The following is a 25,063-nucleotide window of genomic DNA, read 5'->3' as shown; positions in this document are numbered from 1 at the left end:
TGGGGCAGAGGGATGGTTTTTTAAATTGACGGTGAAATACCCTTGCAAATCCATGACTCGGTAAAAGACTTTGTTTTCCCATGCATAAATAGACCGGTGGGTAGGGACTCTCTGAGCCCCTACAATTTATCTTTAGTAGAGGACGGTAGTAGGCACTGGGTACCTTCAAAACAAAAACTAATTGCCGACCTCAACCCGAAACAGAATATCGTTGTTCATCACGTGCTATTGAAATGGATGGTGTCCAATGGTTTCAAGGTTACAAAGATTTATAGAGCCCTCCAATTTGATCAAAAGCCTTACATGAAAACGTTTATTGACACCTTTGTCGGTAAGCGTTCACAAGCGAAAACAAAAGTTGAAAAAGAAGTCTATAAACTCATTTTGAACTCAGCTTTCGGAAAAATTTACGACAGGGTATAAAAAAGAATTCCAAGTGACATTGAAACCAATCCCAGAGATTGTGATCGAATCATCGCGGATCCTAAATTTACAACGATCACAATCATAGACTCTAATATAGTGCTTCAACACCGTAAGAAAAAAAGCATTGTTTTAAATAAAAATATTGCAGGCGAGACTGCAGTAACTGAAATCTCTAAGAAACTCATGCTGTTGTTTTATTATAATGTATGCAATGTACAGTAGCCGATTGAGGGACAAGTTGATGTGTATTACAGGGACACTGACGTACTCCTGTTAAAAGTCAAAACTGAAAATCTATTGAATAATTTGGAAAATAGTGAGTACATTAGCTTACGAATGTACTACACTATTTTGGACAAATCCCTCCACCTAGAGATAGTGAAACGCCCGGCCCCAAATCAATTGTTAATGCTAAAATCTGAAACGGGTAGCAATATGATATCTAGTTATGTGTTTCCTTGTACAAAGGTATGGTGCATAAAAACGCACAACAATGATATCAAGCAAGTTTGCGAGGAGGTAACTACACACTTTTTAAGAAATAACTTTAATATGTGTTTTTACAAAAACTGGGCGGACCATAGTCTAGTGCTGATGGCAAAAGTAATGGCTAGTTTGTCCTTACAATATAAAAACTACAATGTTAGAATTGAGCAAAACGCCATGTCTGCCATATCGGACAAAGTCTATGTACTTGAGGATGGTGTTAAGGTACTACCACACGGTAATTTTTTAATTTCAGACCGAATTAAATTTATAGAGTACATAAAACAACTCGGTCTAGAAAAATTAACTTAAATACATTTAAAAAAAAAGAAAAAAATTATAAATTGGGTGGGAGGTTTTTTAGAGTAATGGAGTGTTTTTTTTAAATTATTTTTAATTCTATATCACAAACAATTTTCAATGTGTGTGTGTGTGTGTGTGTGTGTGTGTGTGTGTGTACAAGGCAGAGAAATTTCCACTATTTAATGCTCCGGCCCCCCAACGCAGGCCCCCGGCTTCCCGGCCCGCGACGCGTCCCGGCCCGCCGCAGCGGGCCTCCGGCCCCCCCCGGTGGGGGGGGGATCCCATACCAAATGCTGTAAATAAAAGTGATATTATTTCAAGTGCTTTATTCTAATAAATGTGGTGTTTTTTCTATAAATAAATAAAAAAAAAGTGTATTTATTTAAGTATTTTTTTTTATCTGTGCCTATGTAAATGTTGTATTTTTTATGATAAATAAATTTAAAAAAGTGTATTTTTTCATGTTTAATGTGCTTTCATGTTCAATTTAATATTTTTCAAGTATTGTTACTTTTTTATGTATATAATAAAAGGAAATATGATTCTTTATTCGTCTTCTTCTTCTTCTTCTTGAACGGAGTAGTAGTAGCAGTAGCCAAATTATTTAGTCATTAGACAACCATGGTCTACAATTAGTAGTCCAGGTGATCTGTTGAGGGGAACATGTATCAATTTAAAACACCATTCAGATCGTTTCTGTGTGGGCCGTCAATGTCAGGCAAAACAACACTCTTAACTAAAATAATTAAAAATTGCTATAAAATGTTTGTTAAAAAGCCAAAAAAAATCTACTACTGTTACATTATTTGGCAGTAGTCATACTATAAAATAAATGCGATTGGCACGACGGGGTTGGTGCAAATACAATTCATACAGGGACTTGATGTTTTCAAAATTATTGAGCCAAACTCTTGGCTGATCATTGACGATCTGGCTGAATCTATTGAAAAATGCTCTCAGCAAATGCTACAACTGTTCACTGTTCGCTCTCATCATGAACAAATTTCAATAACTCTTGTTTAAAACAGTTTATTTGATCAAAGCAGATTTATGTAAACACTTGCATTTAACTGCACCAACTATCCCAGCTACAGAGTTGTTCGTGATTCTAGCTCGCTAATAAATCTCAATAAACAAATCTACCCAGGTGCCACTAAATTTATTCTCTCAGCATACAATCAGGCAACTAATAAACCCCACGGCTACATCCTATTGGATCTTAATCAAAATACACCCGAGGATCTGCGTGCAGTCACAGATATTTTTGACAATGAAATTACAGTATATCTCCCCGTGAACAGTAAAAAGACCTTTTAGTTGCTATCATGACACTGAAGAAACTACATGAAAATAGAAATCTGTTTTCAGTTCTAAGCACTTCAAAACCCTCGCTTATGAAAGCCATACTCAAACATGGTATTGACAATGATTTAATTAATCTAATATTGGAACTTTGTTTGAATTTGATCGAGGGTAATTTTCAACTGCCAAAAGTAGTTAAGCAACTGGCAAAGCAACATCGTTCCATTGTACGTAAATTGGCCTCTAAAAACATAGGAAATAATTTTAAAAAGAAAAGACTTCTTCAAGCGGGGGGTAGCTTTTTCATGTTTTTACTGCGGATAATAACAGGACTTGTAAATAGTTTTCTCTAGAGGACAAAATCCTAGGAATTGACTCCGATAAAAGTCAGTTTCTTGCTGTAGGAAGACTTTGAGAATAATCTGAGTAAAATCCTGTACAATGAGAACATTGAGGATGTTAAAAAACTCCTTTTACTTCAAGATGCACTTCGCCGAGTGGACAAACATAAGCCCTATCGTTTGAAAGCCACTGCTGCTGCTGCTGGTATTGATGATAAAAAATAATCACCTCCTCAGGATTCTGCTGCTGTTGCTGGATCAAAATTAAAGAAAGAGGAAATCTATTAGTTTGTATTGACAATTAGAAATATATGACCCCATTCATATCTTGAAAAAATTAAACGACTCGCAACCTATCTCTTGGAAAGTGGTCAAGGTCATATTCAAGTTGAGAGCAATGGGAAAGGGATTATAATTCAGGGTAAGAATTACAATCTACTTGATATTAATCTATTATATAGCTACAAATCGTAAATGACTATTATCATTTTGCGCTCAAATTTAAAACTTTCTAAATACACTCGAATTCTCGAAGGGCATTATTAATAACAGACAAACTCTAAAAAAATTAAATGAATAAGCATCAACATCATCATCGGCAACAACAACATTAAAACATTAAGAAGAAGAAGAAAAAGATTTTAAATCAATCTTGGAAAATACTAGCAGACTTAGCTGAAAAAGCTTGACCAGGGTGGTAAGGAAAAATTGAAAATGTATTATGTAACCATCGTCAACTATTATGCAAACGGGTAGCAGAAGTTACACAAAGTTTTTACGTTCAAAATGTTTGAGGTTCTGAATGGTGCTTATAAAGATATTGGTGAGACAGTGAGTTTAAGTTCCTCCACCACTCTTTCCAAAGTCACTGGTGTTCACACCAAAAGTGTACAAGACTATCTACAAAATGAATTAAATTACATTCTAAATAGAAATCATAGACTTCGTGCCGATCAATCTCGAAAAACTAAAGCCTTTTACCCATTGCATATAATGCAAGCAGATCTCCTGACTCTAGATGAGATTCAACGACGTCACAATACACCGTACAAGTACATTCTACTTGCAATCAGTGTTTATAGTCGTTATGCATATGCAATTTCAGTGCGAACAAAGAGATGCGTTGAAGTTGCTCAGGTCTCTGAAAGCATTTTCGACAGTGGTTTATATAAAAAAATTCAAGTGGGTTACAGTGATGATTATGCCTACTTTCAATGATAACTAGTACTAAAGAATTAGGGTACGTTGTTTCGCCTTATTCACAGCTTTGTAAAAAGTCCTTCGGCTAAATAATTGACAAGAACTCTTTAGATTTTAATTGAAAAATCTTGTAAATTTAAAAACAGACCGACTTTTATTCATGATTTAGATAAAATCATGTTGATTTATAATCAACGACCTCATCGATCATTGTCCAACTCTACACCAACGGAAGTTCATCATTCTTATCATGATACAATTGACACCTTTCTTAAACAATATTCCAATGAATCGGTTGTCAAGAAGAAAAATAAATTCAATGTTGGTGAGACTGTCCGAATTAATAGAACAACTAATGTTTTTGAAAAGGGGAATTACTTGTGGGCCACAGAACTTTTTAAAGTGGCAAAAACCCTAGACAACAAACCCATAACTTATCATTTGCGTGATACCAAAGATGAACAGATTCTCGGCGGCTTTTATGACTATGAACTACAAAAAAATAAAAATAATGTTGAAATCTATCAAATTGAAAAGATATTAAAGACACGTACTCGCAGGGGTAAGAAACAGTTACTTGTTCGGTGGCTAGGATACAACTCTGATTTTGATTCTTGGATCGGTGTTGAAGATATTGACAATGCCCAATGATTTCTATGTAACTTTTATGTCCAATGTTTCCGATCCTCTCTACAACGACTTGAATACGACAAGTGATTTTTGGACAAAACTCTCCCCCGCCATCAAATTTGACGGTGCATATGAAGTGGCTCTTGTCGACTGTATTCTCAAAAATACCTATGACATCCTGAGAAAGGATCGTGTGTATGATATAAAAGTTATACCATTCGATTGGACACTCTTTGTCGACTATGAATGGGTTGAAGCACTTAAATCTAGCGAATATACACATGCCAAATTGAAATATATTGAATACGATAATATGACAGATTTGTGGCGTACAATCAATAGAAAAATTTCATATCGTAGGAATGGTAAATTCCATTTTAATTATTCATTGGAACACGATAGGATTTACATTACCTCACCTGTTGACACTGAAATCATTATTCTCAGAGATAATCTGAGAGACATTCTCGGCTTTAAACTGAATATGATCAATAGGAAAATGCTGGCACCGATTACGGGATGGATCAAGTTATTTTTGCTGATTATCCACCTGTTTTTGCCTCGGACTCTTGCATATTTCTTTATGCATCCTTTGTGGAAACATCAAGAGTCAGTAATTCAAATGTCCCCCTCCTACGTGTTCTTGAACGAAAAACATCTCATGAACTTGTTCATCACTATAATATAAAGCATCTTCAGTATGTTCCTTTAAACACTTCGTATTTGGAACTCTTTCAGTTAACACTAAGAAGTGAATTGGGCGATCCTCTAACAATAAAAAAAGGCTTAGCAGTGATTAAATGTCATTTTCGACCCATTGTTGGCGATAGCACAATCCCCTAAAATGAACAATAGGAGAATTCCGTTTGTCTGTCCCGATATCGATTGCTATGTTGGTGCTTTGAGTCCACGTCAAATAGACAATGGATTGGACTACTACAAGGGGCGTACTACAATGTCTGGCTATGGTCTTGGTAGCTGGTTTGCTAGGCTATTTCGTTCTGCACTACCCCTTGCCAGAAAATACCTTACCTGCTGTATCAAATTTTGCTGCCTCCACACTACAGGACTGGGGGTCGGGCAAAAATTTCAAGGAGAGTGTTAAGGAAAATATTAGATCTTCAGCAAGAGCCGTTGGTGAGTAACTAAAATCTCTGCAAATTGTAGAGGGATTGAAAAGGATCTGTGCGAGTCATTAAATCTTCAGTCTCCCTCCAGGCGGGAATCGAAGTACATCAACAAGGACTTTGATGAATAAAACTAGGAAGACCAATTAGCAGAAGAAGAAGAAAAAGAAAAAGATTGTTAGATCAAAGAAACCTTTCTTCTCTTAAGATGACTTATCTCCCCCAAAAGAAAGCATATCTATCAATTAGTTCCTCATGGAATCTATTCAATGCTGAAAATGTTGATGTCAGTGTCAAGTATGGCTACTATGAACAATTTCACCCCCAACAACCCCTCTCGGAAAATATACACTTTCAAATATTTTCCAATAAAGACTATTTCATTAATTTGTCATCAACATGTATTGATTTAAATGTTGCGGTGAAGAAAAAGTCAGATGATACAACTCCAAATGCCGGTGATGATCTCTCCTACGAGAACTGTATTCTACACAACCTATTCAAACAAATTAATGTATTTATTAATGGTACTTTGGTGAGCACTAGCAATAATTTATCCAACTTTGCAAGCTACATACAATTTATGATGATGACACCAAAGGCATACAAGAAGTTGAGAGGACAATCATTGGGCTATGAATATCGATCAGATGTTGATACTGACGGTGAGTTGACTACTGCAGTGACCCAAGACTATCATCTGGATTTAAAATTAAATCATGAGATATTAAATTATCCCAATGGTTACCCCCCAATGTTAGTATTGACATAAAGTTATAGATGGCCCCATCGAATTTTATTTTGAGAAAAACACTTGTTGCAGCACCCGAGGCAAATGTCACTATCACATCGGCAATTCTCCACGTCCGAAAACAACAGGTTATGAGCTCTGTTGCATTGGCAGTGGAAAATCTAAGAGCCAATGGCAACAACATTAAACTTCTTGTCCCCCATACGATCACCAATCAACGTCAGATTGCCACCGGCTCTCTTAGCTATAGCGATTCATCATTTATCAATGGAGAAATCCCATCAAAATTGGCTTTGCCCTTTGTGAAGAGTGGCAGTGCCGTTTCATCCTTGACTGAATCCCCCCATGATTTTAATTTTTCGGTCTATCTAGCCTTGTTTGTAAAATGAATGATATTCTACTGTGCAATCTATCTTTTGACAAAAAATCCTATAGAACTCTGTACGAGTTGACCATGCAATCCCTAGATTATGACTCTCAACTATTTGAAAATGAAATTACCGATTCAATGTTTTCAAAAAATTATGGTGTAATTGTTTTGGACTTGTCAGGGACCCAGGAGATGAGCATAGTACGAACAGGAAATGTATGTTTAGAGTGTACATTTGCCGATGATTTGACTGAGAGTATCATGCCAATATCACAGTCAATTTGAAACCTATTGGGAAATTACACCCGACGGCAGTGTTCTACTAGACCTAGCACCATGAAAACAAACCAAATAATCAACGTATTTAGTATGGATCCATACATGTCCCAGTACAAGTCCTATTGCATACCTTCCGACTTCATTGAAAAAATTCCAAGTGTTAACAATACCTTAATCATTGTTAATAGCAGTCCATCGACTTTGAAGACCGGCCATTGGCTATGCATCTTTCAAACAGCGAAGAATATTGAATTTTTTTGATCCGCTTCGTCTATTCAATGAATTCTACACGCCATAGCTCAGCAACTTTATTGAAAGCAGTGGGAAAATCATAGTTCAAAATCAATGAATAGTACAGGATTTAACGCCTAATACATGTGGGTTTCATGTACTTCTCTTTTTCATGTTCAGATGTCGTGGCTACACCTACAAGCAGTTTCTCAACATCTACGTTGACTTACCTCGATTGAACGACTTTCTAGCGGAAAATATACTTACAAGCGTATTTAATAATTATTTTAGTGCTCTGCTAATAAAATCTTAAAAAAATTACTGTTAATCTTTTTATTAAATAAAAATTTATATACATGATAACATGACTTTTCTAATCTTTAGATTTCATATTCTACAAGGTATATGTATTTTTCGACAACAACTAGTGCAGTTAGATTATCTGAATTCACAGTGTACTGATCCTGATGTACTGCAATGTCAGGGTCACATTTTCTACAGTAGATTATGACTTCACTCTTGTCATATCTCTTTGTATAGTCGACGGTGCTATTTTCGTTCGTTCTAGATAATTCAAATGTTTAAATTTGCTTGCTTGAAGCAATTTCCAAAACAGTGTCCTCAAGTGGCGAATCACATTCCGTCACAACCAAAATAAAAATCAGTGGTTTTATAATCATAACACCCATTATCTTCACAACGATGACGTAGAAACCATATTCTTTTGTTGTTTCAGCAGTTGAATCGGTGACCCGGTCCCTCCTCCCACAAAAATCTAAAACCACGACGATGCCAATCTCGTAGCAATCAACTATAATCAGAGTCAGGACTCTTTCCATGCATACCGGAATGTGTATTCTCCCACTGATTATATTTATCTTAATGGCAATTGGAGCATAGATGGCCTCTAAGATGAGAGTCACACACCTCTTCAAGACAGGAATTACAGCCTTTAATTTGTACAGCAAATCCTTTATGCAATTCACACGGGGTACATAATCTACGCTTTTCATCACACTCATCAATCATTGTGCAATTCTCACATGATGACCAGCTGCCCAGTGTGTACATACATAGTGGACATGTATGGAACATTTTTTTTCATGTGTTGACACTCTCCCTGCCACAATGAAACTGAGCTAGCAACAACAAAAATTGTCTGAGATAGAGAGAGAGAGGAGTAAATTATCCTTGAGCACCATCTATCTCATGAAAAAAAAGTCCTAAATTTCTAAACTAATGTTTAAAAGCATATCCACAATATCATTTTGCTGTGTCGTGATCAATATATCAATAAATTGTGTAAATGCATTTGAACCACGGCGTAGAAGCTTCATTCAATAGTATAATGATGGAGAATCAGTTTTCATTATATCGACAAGCATTCCCCGAGAAAATATCTTCCTTTGAATAGACAGCTCTAGAAAATGGTCATCTACAATCAAATGTCTTTCCAAAAGCACTAGATTCCCCAAGATTAGCTCTTTCTCAAATATATCCAATTTTTAGAGTCCTAACTCTCTCACAACCAATTTCAGACTCACCAGAATTTCTTTTTCTACTCTAAAAAATATACGCTAGTCTACAATAGAAAGAAAAAAATACCATTGATTTAGAAACAATTTTATTGAACATAATTACAATAATAATATTCACTGATGCATTTTGTTCTCATCAATATATTTCGATATGACATCTAATACTGACCGAAGTTTATTTATATGGAGAATATTCAATTTTCCAGCAAAACATAGTTGCTGCTCCTGTTTAAATTTGCTTATTGATATCACGTATATAGCATACATACTGTCCTATTCAATACATAGTTTACAGCCAGCGGTTATTTCCACAGCCACATTGGGCACTCGTATATCGTTGCTGCTGCTGTCGGGTCCATCATTAATCTCCAATAATGTAAATGCACCACTTATTTTTTTCTCCACTAATATCTTCTCAAATAAACTATTCTCTCTGAATTCAATTCTCTTACTAATATAAATTGTAGGTAAAACCATTTCTTTTATTCAAACCCCAACCACAAATCAAGCTATCCTATATTGAATAAGCATCGATGCCTCTGATTGGCTCATAAAAATGCCAACGTCAAACGATACATTCATTTTACAATTTTTATCAAAAACAAAAACCTTGCCTACTTTTTGAATGCTCACGTATGAGTTTAATGTCACAGCCATGGGTTTTTCTTGCGCAATTCATGTGTAATTGTATGTGTATTTCGGACTGTGTATATAGATATGCACTGTATATTCTTGTGTAATTCCATGTGTATTTCGGACTGTGTATATGGATGCTACTAGCATATAGTAATATTTTTAAATACTCCATATAATACTTTATTTTTGCCCTCACGACTTTTAATAAGAAATCCGAAGTTACGTTTATTAGGGGAATTTTGATTAGGTTTCAAGGCTGAATTTCTCGCAGGAGTGTTAACACACTCAAAGAAAATAGTTTGTAATCGGCGAATAATTATTCTTTTTATGAAGGAGAACAATTGTCATTGGGATAGAACCACATTTTCCGTGCAACTTATAGTTTGAAATAAGACCAGTTAAACCGGTACGCTCACAGTGTCTTATGATACACCTAATTATATCACCCTGAGTCTCATAGAAGTTTATGGTGGAAAGACTTTGAGGTGGAACGAAGACAATCAATGTTTTGGTCCATTATCCCCTTCCCTTTAAACGCACCATGTAAATCAAAATACATTATTTGCATCCAGGTTGTAAAAAGGCCGTATTTCCAATATCCCAGGCCCAGGAATGGCTAAGGGTATTAAGCTGAAATTTAAACTTTAAATAAACTTAGTTAAAAAAGTAAAATAAATCTTTCTAGAAAACCACCTAAATTTAGGGAGCAGTGGCAGTATAGTATATACACTCAAGGGCGGATCCAAGGACTTTTTTAGGGGGGGCGGGCGTAAAATAGGGTGAACCGATAGACGTGTGTTATGAGCAAGTTTAATTAACGCAAATTGCGTTAATTAAATAAATTACACTACTTTAGACTACTTTAGGGAGGCAGCCCCCTCGCCCCTTGGATACGCCACTATATACACTTTTCTCTCCTCTCTGTTTCTTCAACTTTTTCTCTTGAGCATCTCTCAACGCACACACACTGAACACTAATCTATGTATTGTCCAGTTAAAATTTTAATAATTATCCTGCTTAATAATACATAATAAATAAAAATCCTACTAACAATAAATTTAATAATATATTAAAATTTCAATATTGATTTCAATATTCAATATTGATCCTTCTCCAACGGTGGAATTCTCCGAATTCATGGACCATATCCTGTTTATTAAATACTTAAATAAACATTGGAGGAATGAATTCCTACTTGAAGTGGATTAGTAACTTTAAAGTACTGGAATCAGAGGCTTTTAAGTGAACATACAGAAAAGCTTTTATCACGAAGGAGAACTTGTGGGTCCAATATTCAGACTTAAGGAAACAAACTTAAAAGAAGAGCTTGCCGAGAGACAATGATATGATACTCTCTGCAAATAGTAGTTATTCCTTGGGCTTATTACTCGAATACGAGAATAGTTCTAGAAGTTCCCAAATGAGCTTACGAACACAAAATATACATTATCTATCTCTGTAATTTGCTTGTCCGTAACTCTTGCCTTTGACAATAATCAAGTGATGTTAAACGAACGGATACCTGAATCCATCCTTTCAAGCGAGTATTTCTAATTATACAGTCAGTAGTTGTCCTACCCTCAAAAAAAAGTATACGGTACAGTTTTTTTCTCTTTTTTTATGTCTGTCGTTCGAAAAGTTCAGCAACTAGTTATGCTCAGAGCCGCTACTAGGGAAAGGGACAACCAGGTCAGCTGCACCGGGCACCGCAGCTCCTTTTCAGCCTTTTTGCTTATATTTAAGTCGGGAGGGGCGCTGTAATATAATCATCCCCGGGTGCAACCAACCCTAGGAAAGGCCCTGGTTATACAAATAAGCGTTCTCAACTCCCCACACACTCTTTTACACTAAACTTTTTCACTATAAACTGGGAGAAGATTTGAATGAAGATAGAATGTAAAAATGGTAGAATTTCAATAAAGGTTGAACACATTCCGAAAAACAGGAAAACTCAGATATGGCAAGCAAGAAGGGAAGTAGCAGATTCTTTAAAAATGTAGTGTCGGGTGAAAGAGACGTGAGAAGAATATATAGACGCAGGTTCAAACGTGGGTTGCTGAGCCAAGGGGGCATTGTTGGTTTCTCGGAGAATAAACAAAAAAAATCGGAAATTTTTGAAAAAAAAGATGGTTCTTATTTATGCCCAATATGAGGGTGTGTGCACAGATGTGTTTTATGAGATAGTACATTGGAGTGTGGGATAATTGATGAAGAGTGGTGGATACTTGCGATGGGAAAATACCAAGGTAATATACTTCACAAAAAAAAAAAAAAAAACAACAACATCCACAGTATGGAAGGTAGTATACCTGAAGCCGCCCTACCAATTATTTTGTTTATTTTTGTTTATTTTTTATAAAAAATAATACTGATTATTTTTGATAATACAGTCAGTAGATTTCCTATCTTCACAAAAGAGTATAGGCTATCTTTTATTCTTTTTTTTTTATACCTGTCTCTCGACCGCCTCAACGGATTATCATAGGTAGTGCACTAGCGCTGCCTAAGTAAAGGACGATGTGGGCACAATGTGTTTTTTTTCTTCAGCCGAGCACTTCGTATCGAAGGATTTGTCGTAGAAACTTCGAAAAGGGCTCATTCGTTTGCAAATTGGAGTGGCTATTGCCCTTTATAATAGTCAAAAGTTATTGGAAGGCAAATAGCCCCCCCCCCCCACGCCCATCATTCCCCAAAACACATCCAATAAAATTTTGAGATAGCCATTTTGTTCAGGATAGTTGATTTCCAGATAGAAAATATATTTTTGAGGAGGACACTCCCCTAAAACCCTCGGGGCAAGGGTTTCAAGTTATGCCCTGAGGGCATATAAGAACGATGTTGGCAAAATGTAGTATGTATTATTTTTTCCTTTAGAGCAGGGTACTTCACATGGAAGGGGTCGTCGTAGAAACTTCAAAAGGAGCTCATTCGATTGGAAATTGAGAGTTCTAGTGCCCTTTTTAATAGTCAAAAGTAATTGGAGGGCACCCCCCCCACGCCCATCCGTCCCCCGAACACATACAATCTAAATTTTGATATAGCCATTTTGTTCAGCGTAGTTGATTTCCAAATAGAAAATATGTTTTTAAGGAGGACACTCCCCCACAACCCTCAGCGCAAGGGTTTTAAGTTATACCCAGGGGGCATATAATGTTTTTATAGAAGGCGTTGTCGTAGAAACTTCAAATCAGACTCATTCGATTGGAAATTCGAAGGGCTAGTACCCTTTTTAATAGTCGAAAGTGATTGGAGGGCAACTAGCCCCCACCCTCCAACACCCATCATTCCCCCAAACACATCCAATCAAAATTTTGAGATAGCCATTTTGTTCAGCGTAGTTGATTTCCAGATAGAAAATATGTTTTTGATCAGGACACTCCCTTACAACCCTCGGGGCAAGGGTTTTAAGCTATACCCTGGGGGTATATAGGGTTTTTATAGAAGGCGTTGTCGTAGAAACTTCAAAACAGGCTCATTCGATTGGAAATTCGAAGGGCTAGTACCCTTTTAAATAGTCGAAAGCGATTGGAGGGCAACTAGCCCCCCCACGCCCATCAGTCCCTCATACACATCCACTCCAAATTTTGAGATAGTTATGTAGTTCAGCGTTGTTGATTTCCAGATAGAAAAAATTTTTTTGAGGAGGAACCTCCACCACAACCCTCAGGAAAAGGGTTTTAAGTACTGCCCTAGGGGCATATAAAGTTTTTATAGAAAGGGTCGTCGTAGAAACTTCAAAAGGGGCTCATTTGATTGGGAATTGAGAGTTCTAGTGCCCTTTTTAATAGTCGAAAGTTATTGGAGGGCAACTAGCCCCCCCCCCACGCCCATCATTTTCCCAAACACATCCAATCAAAATTTTGAGATATCTATTTTGTTCAGCGTAGTTGATTTCCAGGTAGAAAAGGATTTTGAGGAGGAAGCTGCACCATAACGCTCAGGACAAGGGTTGCAAGTTATGCCCTGGGGGTATATAAGATTTGGATTGAAGGCGTTGTCGTAGAAACTTCAAAAAAGGCAAATTCGATTGGAAATTCAAAGAGTGCCCTTTTTAATAATCGAAAGTGATTGGAAGGCAACTAGCCCCCCCCCACGCCCATCATTCCCACAAACACATACAATCAAAATTTTGAGATAGCCATTTTGTTCAGTGTAGTTTATTTCCAGATAGAAAATATGTTTTCGAGGAGGAAACTCCCCCACAACCCTAAGGACAAGGGTTTTAAGTTATGCCCTGGGGGCATATAAGATTTTATAGAAGGCGTTGTCGCAGAAACTTCAAAACAGGCTCATTCGATTGGAAATTCGAAGGGCTAGTACCATTTTTAATAGTCGAAAGAGATTGGAGGGCAACTAGCCCCCCCCCACAACCATCATTCCCCAAAACACATCCAATCAAAATTTTGAGATAGCCATTTTGTTCAGCGAAGTTGATTTCCAGATAAAAAATATATTTTTGAGGAGGACTCTCCCCCACAACTCCCCCACAACCCTCAGGGCAAGGGTTGTAAGTTATGCCCTGGGGGCATATAAGGTTTTTATAGAAGGCGTTGTTGTAGAAACTTCAATAAAGGCTCATTCGATTGGAAATTTAATGGGTTAGTGCCCTTTTTAATGGTAGAAAGTGATTGGAGGCCAACTAGCCCCCCCCCCCACGCCCATCATTTCCCCAAACACATCCAATCACGATTTTGAGATAGCTAATTTGTTCAGCGTAGTTGATTTCCAGATAGAAACTATGTTTTTGAGGAGGAAACTCCCCCACAACCCTTGGGGCAAGGGTTTCAAGTTATGCCCTGGGGGCATATAAGGTTTTTATAGAAGGCGTTGTCATAGAAACTTCAAATAAGGCTCATTTGATTGGAAAATCAAAGGGCTAGTGCCCTTTTTAATAGTCGAAAGTGATTGGAGGGCAACTAGCCGCCCCCCCATGCCCATCCTTCCCCCAAACACATCCCATCAAAATTTTTAGATAACCATTTTGTTCAGCGTAGTTGATTTCCAGATAGAAAAGATGTTTTTGAGGAGGACACTCCCCCACAGCGCTCAGGGCAAGGGTTTTAAGTTATGCTCTGGGGGCTAATAAGGTTTTTAAAGCAGGCTTTGTCGTAGAAACTTCAAAAAAAGCTCATTCGATTGGAAATTCAAAGGGCTAGTACCCTTTTTAATAGTTGAAAGTGATTGGAGGGCAACTAGCCCACCCTCACGCCCATCACTCCCCCAAACACATCCAATAAAAATTTTGAGATAGCTATTTTGTTCAGGGTAGTTTTTTTCCAGATAGAAAATATATTTTCGAGGGAGACACTCCCCCACGCCCCTCAGAACGAGGATTATAAGTTATGCCCTGGGGGCATATAAGGTTTTTACTGAAAGCTTTGTCGTAGAAACTTGAAAAAGGGCTCATTCGATTGTAAATTAAAAGGTCCAGTGTCCTTTTTATTGGGTAAAAGTGATTTGAGGGCAACTAACCCCCCTCTCACGCCCACCTTTTCCCCAAACACATCCAATCAAAATTTTAGATAGCCAGTTTATTCAACGTAGTTGAAAGTTTTGGAAATTAGGTCTTTAAGGATGACAACCCCTCCCCCACAGCCCTCAGGGCAAGGGCTGGCAGTTATGCCCTGGGGCATATAAAGTTTTTATTGAAAGCGTTGTCGTAGAAACTTCAAAAGGGCTCATTCAATTGGAAATTGAATGGGCTAGTACCTTTTTTAATAGTTCAAAATGATTTGATAGCGACTAACACTCCTCTCACACCCACCATTTTCCAAAACACATCCAATCAAAATTTTCAGATATCCATTTTGTTCAACGTAGTTGAACGTTCCGGAAATTAGGTCTTTTAGGATGATAACCCCCTCAGAGCCCTCAGTGCAAGGGTTGTAAGTTATGCCCTGGGGGTATATAAGGTTTATATAGAAATTTGTTGTATAAATCATAGGCAGCAGGATCACGCTGCCTAAGTAAAGAACGGGGACACTCGAGAACGAGACAAGAAACGGGGGCTAAGTAAAGAGGAGGACACTCCCCCACAACCCTCAGGGCAAGGTTTTTAATTCATGCCCTTTTTACCCTTTTTAATAGTCGAAAGAGATTGGAGGGCAACTAGCCCCCCCCCCCACGACCATCAGTCGCCAAAACACATCCAATCAAAATTTGATATAGCCATTTGGTTCAGCGAAGTTTTTTTTGAGATAGATAATAAATTTTTGAGGTGAAAACTCCCCCACAACTCTCAGGTCAAGGGTTGTAAGTTATGCCCTGGGGGCATATAAGGTTTTTATAGAAGGTGTTGTCGTAGAAATTTCAAACCAGGGTCATTCGATTGGATATTTAAAGGGTTAGTGCCCTTTTTAATGGTAGAAAGTGATTGGAGGAAAACTAGCCCCCCCCCCCACGCCCCTCATTTCCCCAAACACATCCAATCAAAATTTTGAGACAGCCATTTTGTTCAGCGTAGTTGATTTCCAGATAGAAAATATGTTTTTGAGGTGGAAACTCCCCCACAAACTTCAGGGCAAGGGTTTAAAGTTATGCCCTGAGGGCATATAAGGTTTTTATAGAAGGCGTTGTCATAGAAACTTCAAAAAAGGCTCATTTAATTGTAAATTCAAAGGGCTAGTGCCCTTTTTAATAGTCGAAAGTTATTGGAGGGCAACTAACCCCCCCATGCCAATCCTTTCCCCAACCACATCCAATCAAAATTTTGAAATAGCCATTTTGTTCAGCATAGCTGATTTCCAGTTATAAATTATGTTTTTGAGGAGGACAGTCCCCCACAGCCCTCAGGGCAAGGGTTTTAAGTTATGCCCTGGGGGCTAATAAGGTTTTTAAAGCAGGCTTTGTCGTAGAAACTTCAAAAAAAGCTCATTCGATTGGAAATTCAAAGGGCTAGTGCCCGTTTTAATAGTCGAAAGTCATTGGAGGGCAACTAGCCCCCAACCTCCAACACCCATCATTCCCCCAAACACATCCAATAAAATTTTGAGATAGTCATTTTGTTCAGCGTAGTTGATTTCGAGATAGAAAATATATTTTTGAGGAGGACGCTCCCCCACGCCCCTCAGAACAAGGATTATAAGTTATGCCCTGGGGGCATATAAGGTTTTTATTGAAATCTTTGTCGTAGAAACTTGAAAAAGGGCTCATTCGATTTGAAATTCAAAGGGATAGTACCCCTTTTAATAGTCGAAAGTGATTTGTAGGCAACTAACCCCCTGTCACGCCCAACTTTTCTCCAAACACATCCAATCAAAATTTTAGATAGCCATTTTATTCAACGTAGTTGAAAGTTTTGGAAATTAGGTCTTTAAGGATTATAGGCCCTCCCCCACAGCCATCAGGGCGAGGGTTTTAAGTTGTGCCCTAGGGGCATATAAAGTTTTATTGAAAGCGCTGTTCTAAAAACTTTAAAATGGATCATTCAATTGGAATGTAAAAGGGCTAGTGCCTTTTTTAATAGTTGAAAATGATTTGATAGCGACTAACACTCCTCTCACACCCACCATTTTCCAAAACAAATCCAATTAAAATTTTCAGTTAGCCATAGTGGAACGTCCTGGAAATTAGGTTGTGTAGGATTACAACTCTCTCAGATTCATCAGGGGAAGGTTTATAAGTTATCCCAAAGGGGCATATAAAGTTTATACGGAGTTGTTGTATAAACCATATGTAGCACGATCGCACTGCCTAATCATAGAACTGGGACACTCAAGAACAAGAAAAGAAACAAGGACTAAGTAAAGAGGAAGATCCTCCCCCACAACCCTCAGGGCAAGGGTTTTAATTTATGCCCTTGGGGCATATAAGAACGATGTTGGCACAACGTATTATTTATTAATTTTTTCCTTTAGAGCAGGGCACTTCGTATCGAAGAAGTTGTCGTAGAAACTTCAAAAAGCGCTCATTAAATTGGAAATTCGAGTGGCTTGTGCCCTTTTTAATAGTCGAAAGTGACTGGAAGGCGACTAACACCCCTATCATGCCCACCATTTCCCCAAACACATCCAATCAAAATTTTGAGATAGCCATGTTATTTAACGTAGTTGAAAGTTCTGGAAATTCGGTCTTAGAGGATGACAACCACCCTAACAGACCTTAGGGTAAGGGTTGTAATTTATGCCCTGGGGCATATAAGGTCTTTATAGAAAGCGTTGTCGTTCCCAAAAGGGCTCATTCAATTGGAAATTGAAAGGCCTAGTGCCCTTTTTAGTAGTCGAAAGTGATTGGAAGGCTTGTCATTTTTATAGTAAAGATCGAAGTGGGTATAATGTATTATTTTTTGTTGTTGTTTAGACCAGGGCACTTCGTATCGAACGAGTTGTCGTGGGAACTTCAAAACGGGCTCATTCGATTGAAAATAGAAAGGGCTGATGCCCTTTTTAATAGTCGAAAGTGATTTGAGGGCAACTAATCCCCCATCCACTACCACCCACTCATGGCCATCCTTCCATGCCAGCCCTCCCAATTATGCTCTTAAAGTTTAACCAAATCAAAATAGCGTAAGTGTTTCCAAGCTATCAAAGAAAGTACAGAGAATTTTTTGGGAATGGTATCATGTTTTCCATTTAAGGTAAACTAGAGGGGTCATGAAATTAAATTAAACACTGCTTTTTGCTTCCTGAATTATAAAAGGGTGTATGTTGATAAAACTTGATGAATATTTTTCTCCAGCATACAAATAGCAGGCCAACCTATAAAGTCTTAAAAAACAAAAAGATTTAAAGTATTATTTTCTTTTTCCCTGAAAAGACTATGTAAATATAAAACGAACAGAAATTAATTTAAAACTTTTAAATAATTAAAATTAACTTTTTCAAAGCAAAGTAAAGAACTCCATTAAACAAAAAATAGGCAAAAATAAAATAAAAAATTCTACCAAGCGTGAAACTACCACAAATCAGCATCGATAAATAAATGAAACCCAAAACGAACAGAAATTACAATAATTAAGCGAGTCAAACTCAAAACGAGCAGAAATTAACATAAGTTGGGCGCAAAACCCCTATGCCTTCCTTTACTGAAAAAATACAAACATTTTTGCACTTTACTGAAAAAATACAAATGAATGTGCATTGTCAGTATAATATACATATACTGATACTTAGTAATCAAAATGTTAATATTATTTGATTTATTAAAGTTATAAAAGTAAAAACATTTATATTTTAAGGGTAATTCGTCGTTATGCAAACTCTCTATACCTACGATCACATACCTACTCTTATTATAAACTTTCGAGCCTCAAAGGTGAGGAAATCAAGGGCTGTAACAACTTTTTGGCACCAGTGTCAAAATAAGCGAAAAAAAAAAAATTAGTATCCATTAGAAAACCTAAGAATCTCAAAATTGCTATATAAAAATTGATAAAGATTGGTTATTGCCAGCTAACAAGCCCTGATATTCCCATATAAGGCTAATTAAAATTCGTGTGATATCAGAAACAGGAATGGTTTTAGATTCATAGCCTCATCAGTCAGCTCATCATCCATGCAGGGTCGTATTATCTTATCACTCGATATTGCTTCATTTGGTGAAAATTTGGTAATACTAGCACATACTGCAAATTGCATTTCCCTTATTGAATAACTTATTAAATATTATCAAATATTTAAATGTTAAATATCGAATTTTAAACCTTCTTTAAATATTAGATATCATGTTCCAGTCTTGCACTAACTTCCTAACTCATTGGCTGGATTGCACTAGTGGAGTAATTGTTTCAATAGATTGCTACACTGCCAAAAGGGGTGAATTAACGAACCTTGAAAACCTCAAATAAATAGAGTCAAACTTTGACATATCCCTAACGATGAACTGAGTATGACTGGGCCTGTGGAATAGATAAATGATCAGAAACTTGTACCATGTTTTCTCGAGATATGACAACCTCTTCTGTTGGATGTCCTGATGGCAACAATTTAGGAACCTTCATTTCCCTGCTCTAAAGAGGTTGGATCGTATTCTGATACTCAAAAACCGAGGATGAGGAAAACCTGAAAACTCTCTCTGGTAAATGTCCTTGTGACAAAATCGGGCTCCAGCCCCCCTGGCTGAATGATGCTGCCTTATATTTTATACTTTTGTTTTGAGATTTCTATTATACAGCATTGAAAGTGCCGATTAGACCAGCTAAGCCCCCCCCCCTAAAATTCAGCTTATGGGCACCAATGGCTTGGGTTTAGTTACCTCTTGGCTAAGAAAGGCGTACTGGAGAAATGTCTGCGTCTGCGCAATCAAAGATGGCTGAACAAGATCACAAGGGTTTCCTGTGCAGTGAAGTATTCTATACCATGACTGAATCATACTATCTTCACTCATCTGGGCACTCACAATTATCTGTTGATCTATATTACCAGTACCTGAAATTTTTAAAATTTAGTTAGGCATTCATTCATCCTATTCAATTTGGAAAATTAGACCAAGCAAAATTTTGCCAAAGTTTATCTAATTGATACTGTCTTGATTTGGCTGTGTGCTCGCTATCATACATTGGTCTACCTTACCGTTACCAAAAATTTTTAGAATTTAGCCCAAATTAAAATTAACTCAATCTATTTAATTAACTAAAAGTTTTAACTTACTAAAATAGAAAAAAATACTATAAAATCATTCTAAATAATGATTAAATCTAGTTTCTTTCTCTAATTAGTAACTCGCAATGACCTAATTAGTAATGACCTAAAGTAACTAATTAGTAACTAATCTAACTCGCAATGACCACGTCGTTCAATAATACATGTCTCTCAAACATTTCCATACAGTTAAAAGACCTTGTCAGTACTCTTCAAAACTTCGCAAAAAAAATCGTTCAAAACTTGTAAATGTTTTAATAAGGAAAGCAAGTAAAAAATGATTAGGTTCACGTTCAGGTTCATACATTTTTATTAACAAAAAAACAACTCAATGTGACAACAAGTCGCACTAAAGCAAGAAGATGCTTGAAAAAGCCACCGGTTGGATATCATGCATGCCAAATCATCAAACCAATTAAAATGAAAAAAGGGGAAAACAATAATAATAACTGAAAATAATGATAAATATATAATGGCACAAAATATAAAAAAAAATAAAAATAAAATATCTACAAAAAAAAAAAAAATCTCTCGAACCATTAACACTACCAAATTCCTGAAAAGAAATGATTTTTAATACGGGTTTTAAGTTGCGGCACACTTTCAGCTTGACGAACAGAATCTGGGAACAAATTCCGAACTGACGGGCCCATGTGTCTGGTCACTTGACACGCTCTCGTTGTGTTCCGTGGCCTCGATGCAAGACTATCCGCACTCCTAGTCGAATAATCGTGATAAAAAGAATTAGGCTTAAAACTATTCATAAAAACCATTCAGACACTGAAATACAAATACTCCAATTTGATAATCCCTTATTTCACCAACCTTTAAAATTTTAAACTTTCTAAAAAGTGATTCAGTGCTATCAACACCACGATCATACCTTCCAATCAACCTTATAGCCTTATTCTGCAGAACTTGAACTCTTCTAAAATTGCAACTAAAATTACTCGCCCAAATCAAACAACTATAATTTATATAAGGCGCTATTATGGAAAAATACAATAAAAGCAGAATTTTCAAAGGGAAAAAATTTTGAAAACGGTTCAGAACTCCAAGGCCTCGCGCCAGCTTGCATGCTTTGATGTCGCAGTGTTTTCTCCAATTCAAGTTTCGATCCAGGATGAATCCCAGATATCGGATCTCTTCAACTTGTGATAGCGGTAGGCCATTGTAAATAATGACACCAGGGAGAGTGGGAGCAGAACCAGTCCTCGTAAACATAATAAAATTAGTTTTTGATGCATTGACGCTAAGTAGGCTAGCACAAACAAATTCATGTAGGCCATACAGCGCCTTATTAGCCTTGAACAAGAGCTCTTGCAGCGACTTTGCTGCAATCACTAAAGCCGTGTCGTCAGCAAAAGAAGTAACTGAAACTCCGGGAATGTAGAATCTCATTGTGTCTACAAATATCAGGTACAGGAGAGGACCAAGAACTGAGCCCTGTGGAACACCACACTTTATGGGAAACGGCTGAGAAGATTTGTTACTCAAAGTCACTCGTAGCTTCCTTTCACTTAAATACGATTCAAACCAATTTAAAACACTACCCTTTATGCCTAAATAACACAGCCTTTCCAATAAAATCTTAAAATCAACAGTGTCGAAAGCTTTTCTAAAATCAATAAACACGCCCATGCACTGCTCGCCATTCTCAAGTGCTGAGTTAATATTTTCCAGAAGATGCTGGACTGCCTGCGTCGTCGAATGTCCTTTCCGGAAGCCAAATTGGCCATCGTGTAAAACACCAATTTTCATCAGATACTTGTAAAGCCGGTGATGAACAATCTTTTCATTGAAAAGATTTCGTTTAAATGAAAAGAACTTCAAAAGGAAGAACGGGTGACATCAAGACACTATCCTGGATTTTTATGGGGGGGGGGGAGACATGGGTTAAAAATTGTTATTATAAAAAGAGTCAAAAATTTGTTCATATACATGTTTTTACTTTTTTCACAAGTTGGGGAAAACTCTCTGAAGGGGGGGGGGGGGGATAAGGCCTGGAAAACCCTACTGGATATGGTGTTAAGTGACATAGGAAGTTAATAAAGAGAAAATTCTTACTCAGGGAACTTCCCCTTTTCTTCGATGCTTCCAAAAAATTTAAGCGTCGCAACCCAACTTTGTGCAAATAATCCTAAAGCAGTTTCAAATTCGAAATGATATTCCCTAAACATTGCGAAGACATCCTTCAAACTTATACGGTACAGTCATGAGCATATCCACAAAAATATATCAACCTATTACAACCTAAATTCAATTACGCACCAATATCCAGGGGTGAAGCTAGGGTTGGGGGGGGGAATAGAGTGTGCCGAAAAAATCTTCCAGTGTGCCGACAAATACAGACACATAAGCTAAATTAAGACGTCAAAGACGCCCAAAGTTCCGAGGCGTCGGTAGTGTCCACCGAAATTGGGGGGGGGGGGGTTACCCCCTCCCCTCAGAAGCAATCTTGCCGGTACCGATTGGGTTTCCATATTCGTCCAAAAATACCCCATCTTCTAAGTAGACAGAATTCCACCTTAAATAATCGAACGGAGCTTAATTTCATACATTTTCAAAGTCACTTGGAAAATAATAGCTTGAAAAGTCAGTTTTTCCTAGTCTTTAGCTTCTCTGAGTAAAAGGATAAAGAACGGCAACATTGATTTATTCTAAGATTCGACAAAACGAAGAATTCTCAGTATTATTCAGTATACACCATTTATAGTTCCGAAAGATATATGAACTATTCAGAAGCCAATTTCATAATGCAACAGAACACATTCGAAAAAAAATCACACATAAAAAGGGGGGAAATTTCCAGTATGTTGTGGTCTTTTATTTCTCCGGTATAGAGAGTGCTCTTAAGAACCCCATATTAAAAGAATGGCTTAAGTCAATATGGTTTCTAAAACAATTACTTAGGTTTCGGTCAAACCGACTTTTTTGTCATTCTTTTGGGTATAAAGCAGAGGCGGTTTTAGGGGTGGGGGGGGGGGGGCAGAGGGAGCACTTTTCCCGTGGGCAGATTATTTTTTTCGGGGGGGGGGGGCAAAATTACAAATAAATAATCGAACGGTTTTAATCATTTTATAATTTTTGAAATTTCATTTGTATTAAAATAAAGTTGAGGGTGCAGTTGACAGAAAGTATAAGCAAATTAAATCCGAAATTTTCAGTTTTATCACACCTTCATCACCATTCTTTGAAAATAAAAGTAAATATACCGAATCTAAGCAATTTTAAAATAAGTTTAAAATTTTTTAAATTGAAGCAAAAAATAAGTAGACCAAATTAAAGAATTACGAGAAATCAATGGGGATGAGTTAATTACTAATTTTGCAGAGGTAATTTCTAAGACCTTACTGCCTTTCCATGACGATAAATAACAGTTCGAACAGGGATAAACCCTATTATTAGACAGTGAAAAAACAATCAATAAATATACCGGATATTTTTGATTGTTTTTTTTTCATTGTCTAATAAAATAATGTATCCCTATTCGAGTTATTATTTATAGTAAAATTTTGTAGAGGTTAAAGGAAGAAAAGTCAGATATAAATAAATGGAGAATTTTGTTAATAAATAAAAATTTTGTTAAAATTTGGCCTGAAAATCTTTGGAAAACACGGGGGGGGGGGGGGCTAACCAAGATTTTACCCTGGGCGCAAGAGAGGCCAGAACCACCAATGGTATAAAACCTTACTTTTACAGAATATCCTTGTGAGATAATTAAGGTAAGAGTCAGTCAAATGGTAATTAATAAATCCATTAAAAAAAAAAAAAAATCTTCGGTTTAAGACGTAATATGACCTGGATGGATTTAAGCCTGGATTAATCAACCCAGACTGATTAATTAATTCATACAACCTGGATGTATTTCAAGCGATAGCGGGGTGCCATGAGTATAAAAATACGCAGAAAGGAGTTTAGGTGGCCTTGTGTGGTGTCTACAAGATACTTTTTTCGTGTCACCACGTCCTTAGAGGAATGTCGAGTAATGTACCATGTCTAAATCGTGATAAGGATGATAGGTAACTCTTTCGTGGTCTGCTGTAGTAACATTTTTTGGAATTCTATAACTTTTTTGGATTATTAGTTTGCTTTTCTCTTATTGTCACTCCAGTGTATGGCATAGATTGTTCAATTTTTTTTTGTTGGTTTTCCTTCGGCAACCGTAATTTGGTTATGGTAATTGTGCATTATAATCCAGGAAGGGAAGGGTTTGACCCGGAACAAATTGCAATAGAAATGATTCTTTCACTACCCGACTGAGAAAAATGCGCCGATTCCAAATATGCAAAGTTTGCTCGTCTAGCTGTTTAACAAGTATGTTTTGTTTATAGGTTGAGGTTGATCTTGAGGGGGTGAAATTCTTGTTTTTATATAAAGGCGTACAACAACAAAATTAATGTCTAGAATAGGGTACTAGATCACGCTAATTATCAACATCACCTTTATTTGAAAGTAAAATTAAAATCTTCGTTTATCTTTTTAGGTTGAACGATGAATATATGGCAAACTACTCTTAAACTTTACATTGTCGATATGAATTGTATTATTTGCAATGAAGAGATAGTGGAAGAGTCGGGAAAGGTCGTTTTGGGAGAGAAAGGTGCAGACTCGGTGAATGAAGCTAGTCGATCAAGGAAGCGTGAAGGTGTTAAAACATTTAATAGGGACCTATCCATAAGTCATGATCTTTAAAAAAAAATATTAGGTTTTCTTTCTGGGGGGGGGCGGTCTACAAAAAAGAACCTTAAAAAACGCATATAAAATTTATTTATATGAACTTTTGTTACGTTTTTACGAGTCGGACAAACATTTCAGTAGAATTAATAGGAGTAGTAACCTATTGCACAGTTTGAACAGTACAT

At 36.9% G+C, this 25,063-nt stretch overlaps 1 protein-coding gene across 3 annotated transcripts in view; it reads right to left on the bottom strand.

Annotated features, from left to right (window-relative positions):
- Nucleotides 1-25,063, bottom strand: part of LOC148948916 (ral GTPase-activating protein subunit beta) — a 258,402-nt gene that overhangs the window by 172,549 nt on the left and 60,790 nt on the right. For all 3 annotated transcript variants that reach the window (XM_089094831.1, XM_089094829.1, XM_089094830.1), the window contains exon 5: nucleotides 19,813-19,985. In XM_089094831.1, coding sequence (XP_088950957.1) covers nucleotides 19,813-19,985 — 173 coding nt within the window. The remainder of the gene's footprint in view (nucleotides 1-19,812; nucleotides 19,986-25,063) is intronic.

The sequence above is a fragment of the Artemia sp. Qi Xiang Cuo genome, chromosome 9 (assembly GCF_049724085.1).
Source record: "Artemia sp. Qi Xiang Cuo chromosome 9, ASM4972408v1, whole genome shotgun sequence".
Classification (NCBI taxonomy): Eukaryota; Metazoa; Arthropoda; class Branchiopoda; order Anostraca; family Artemiidae; genus Artemia; species Artemia sp. Qi Xiang Cuo.
This window is presented reverse-complemented; position numbering and strand designations above follow the sequence as displayed.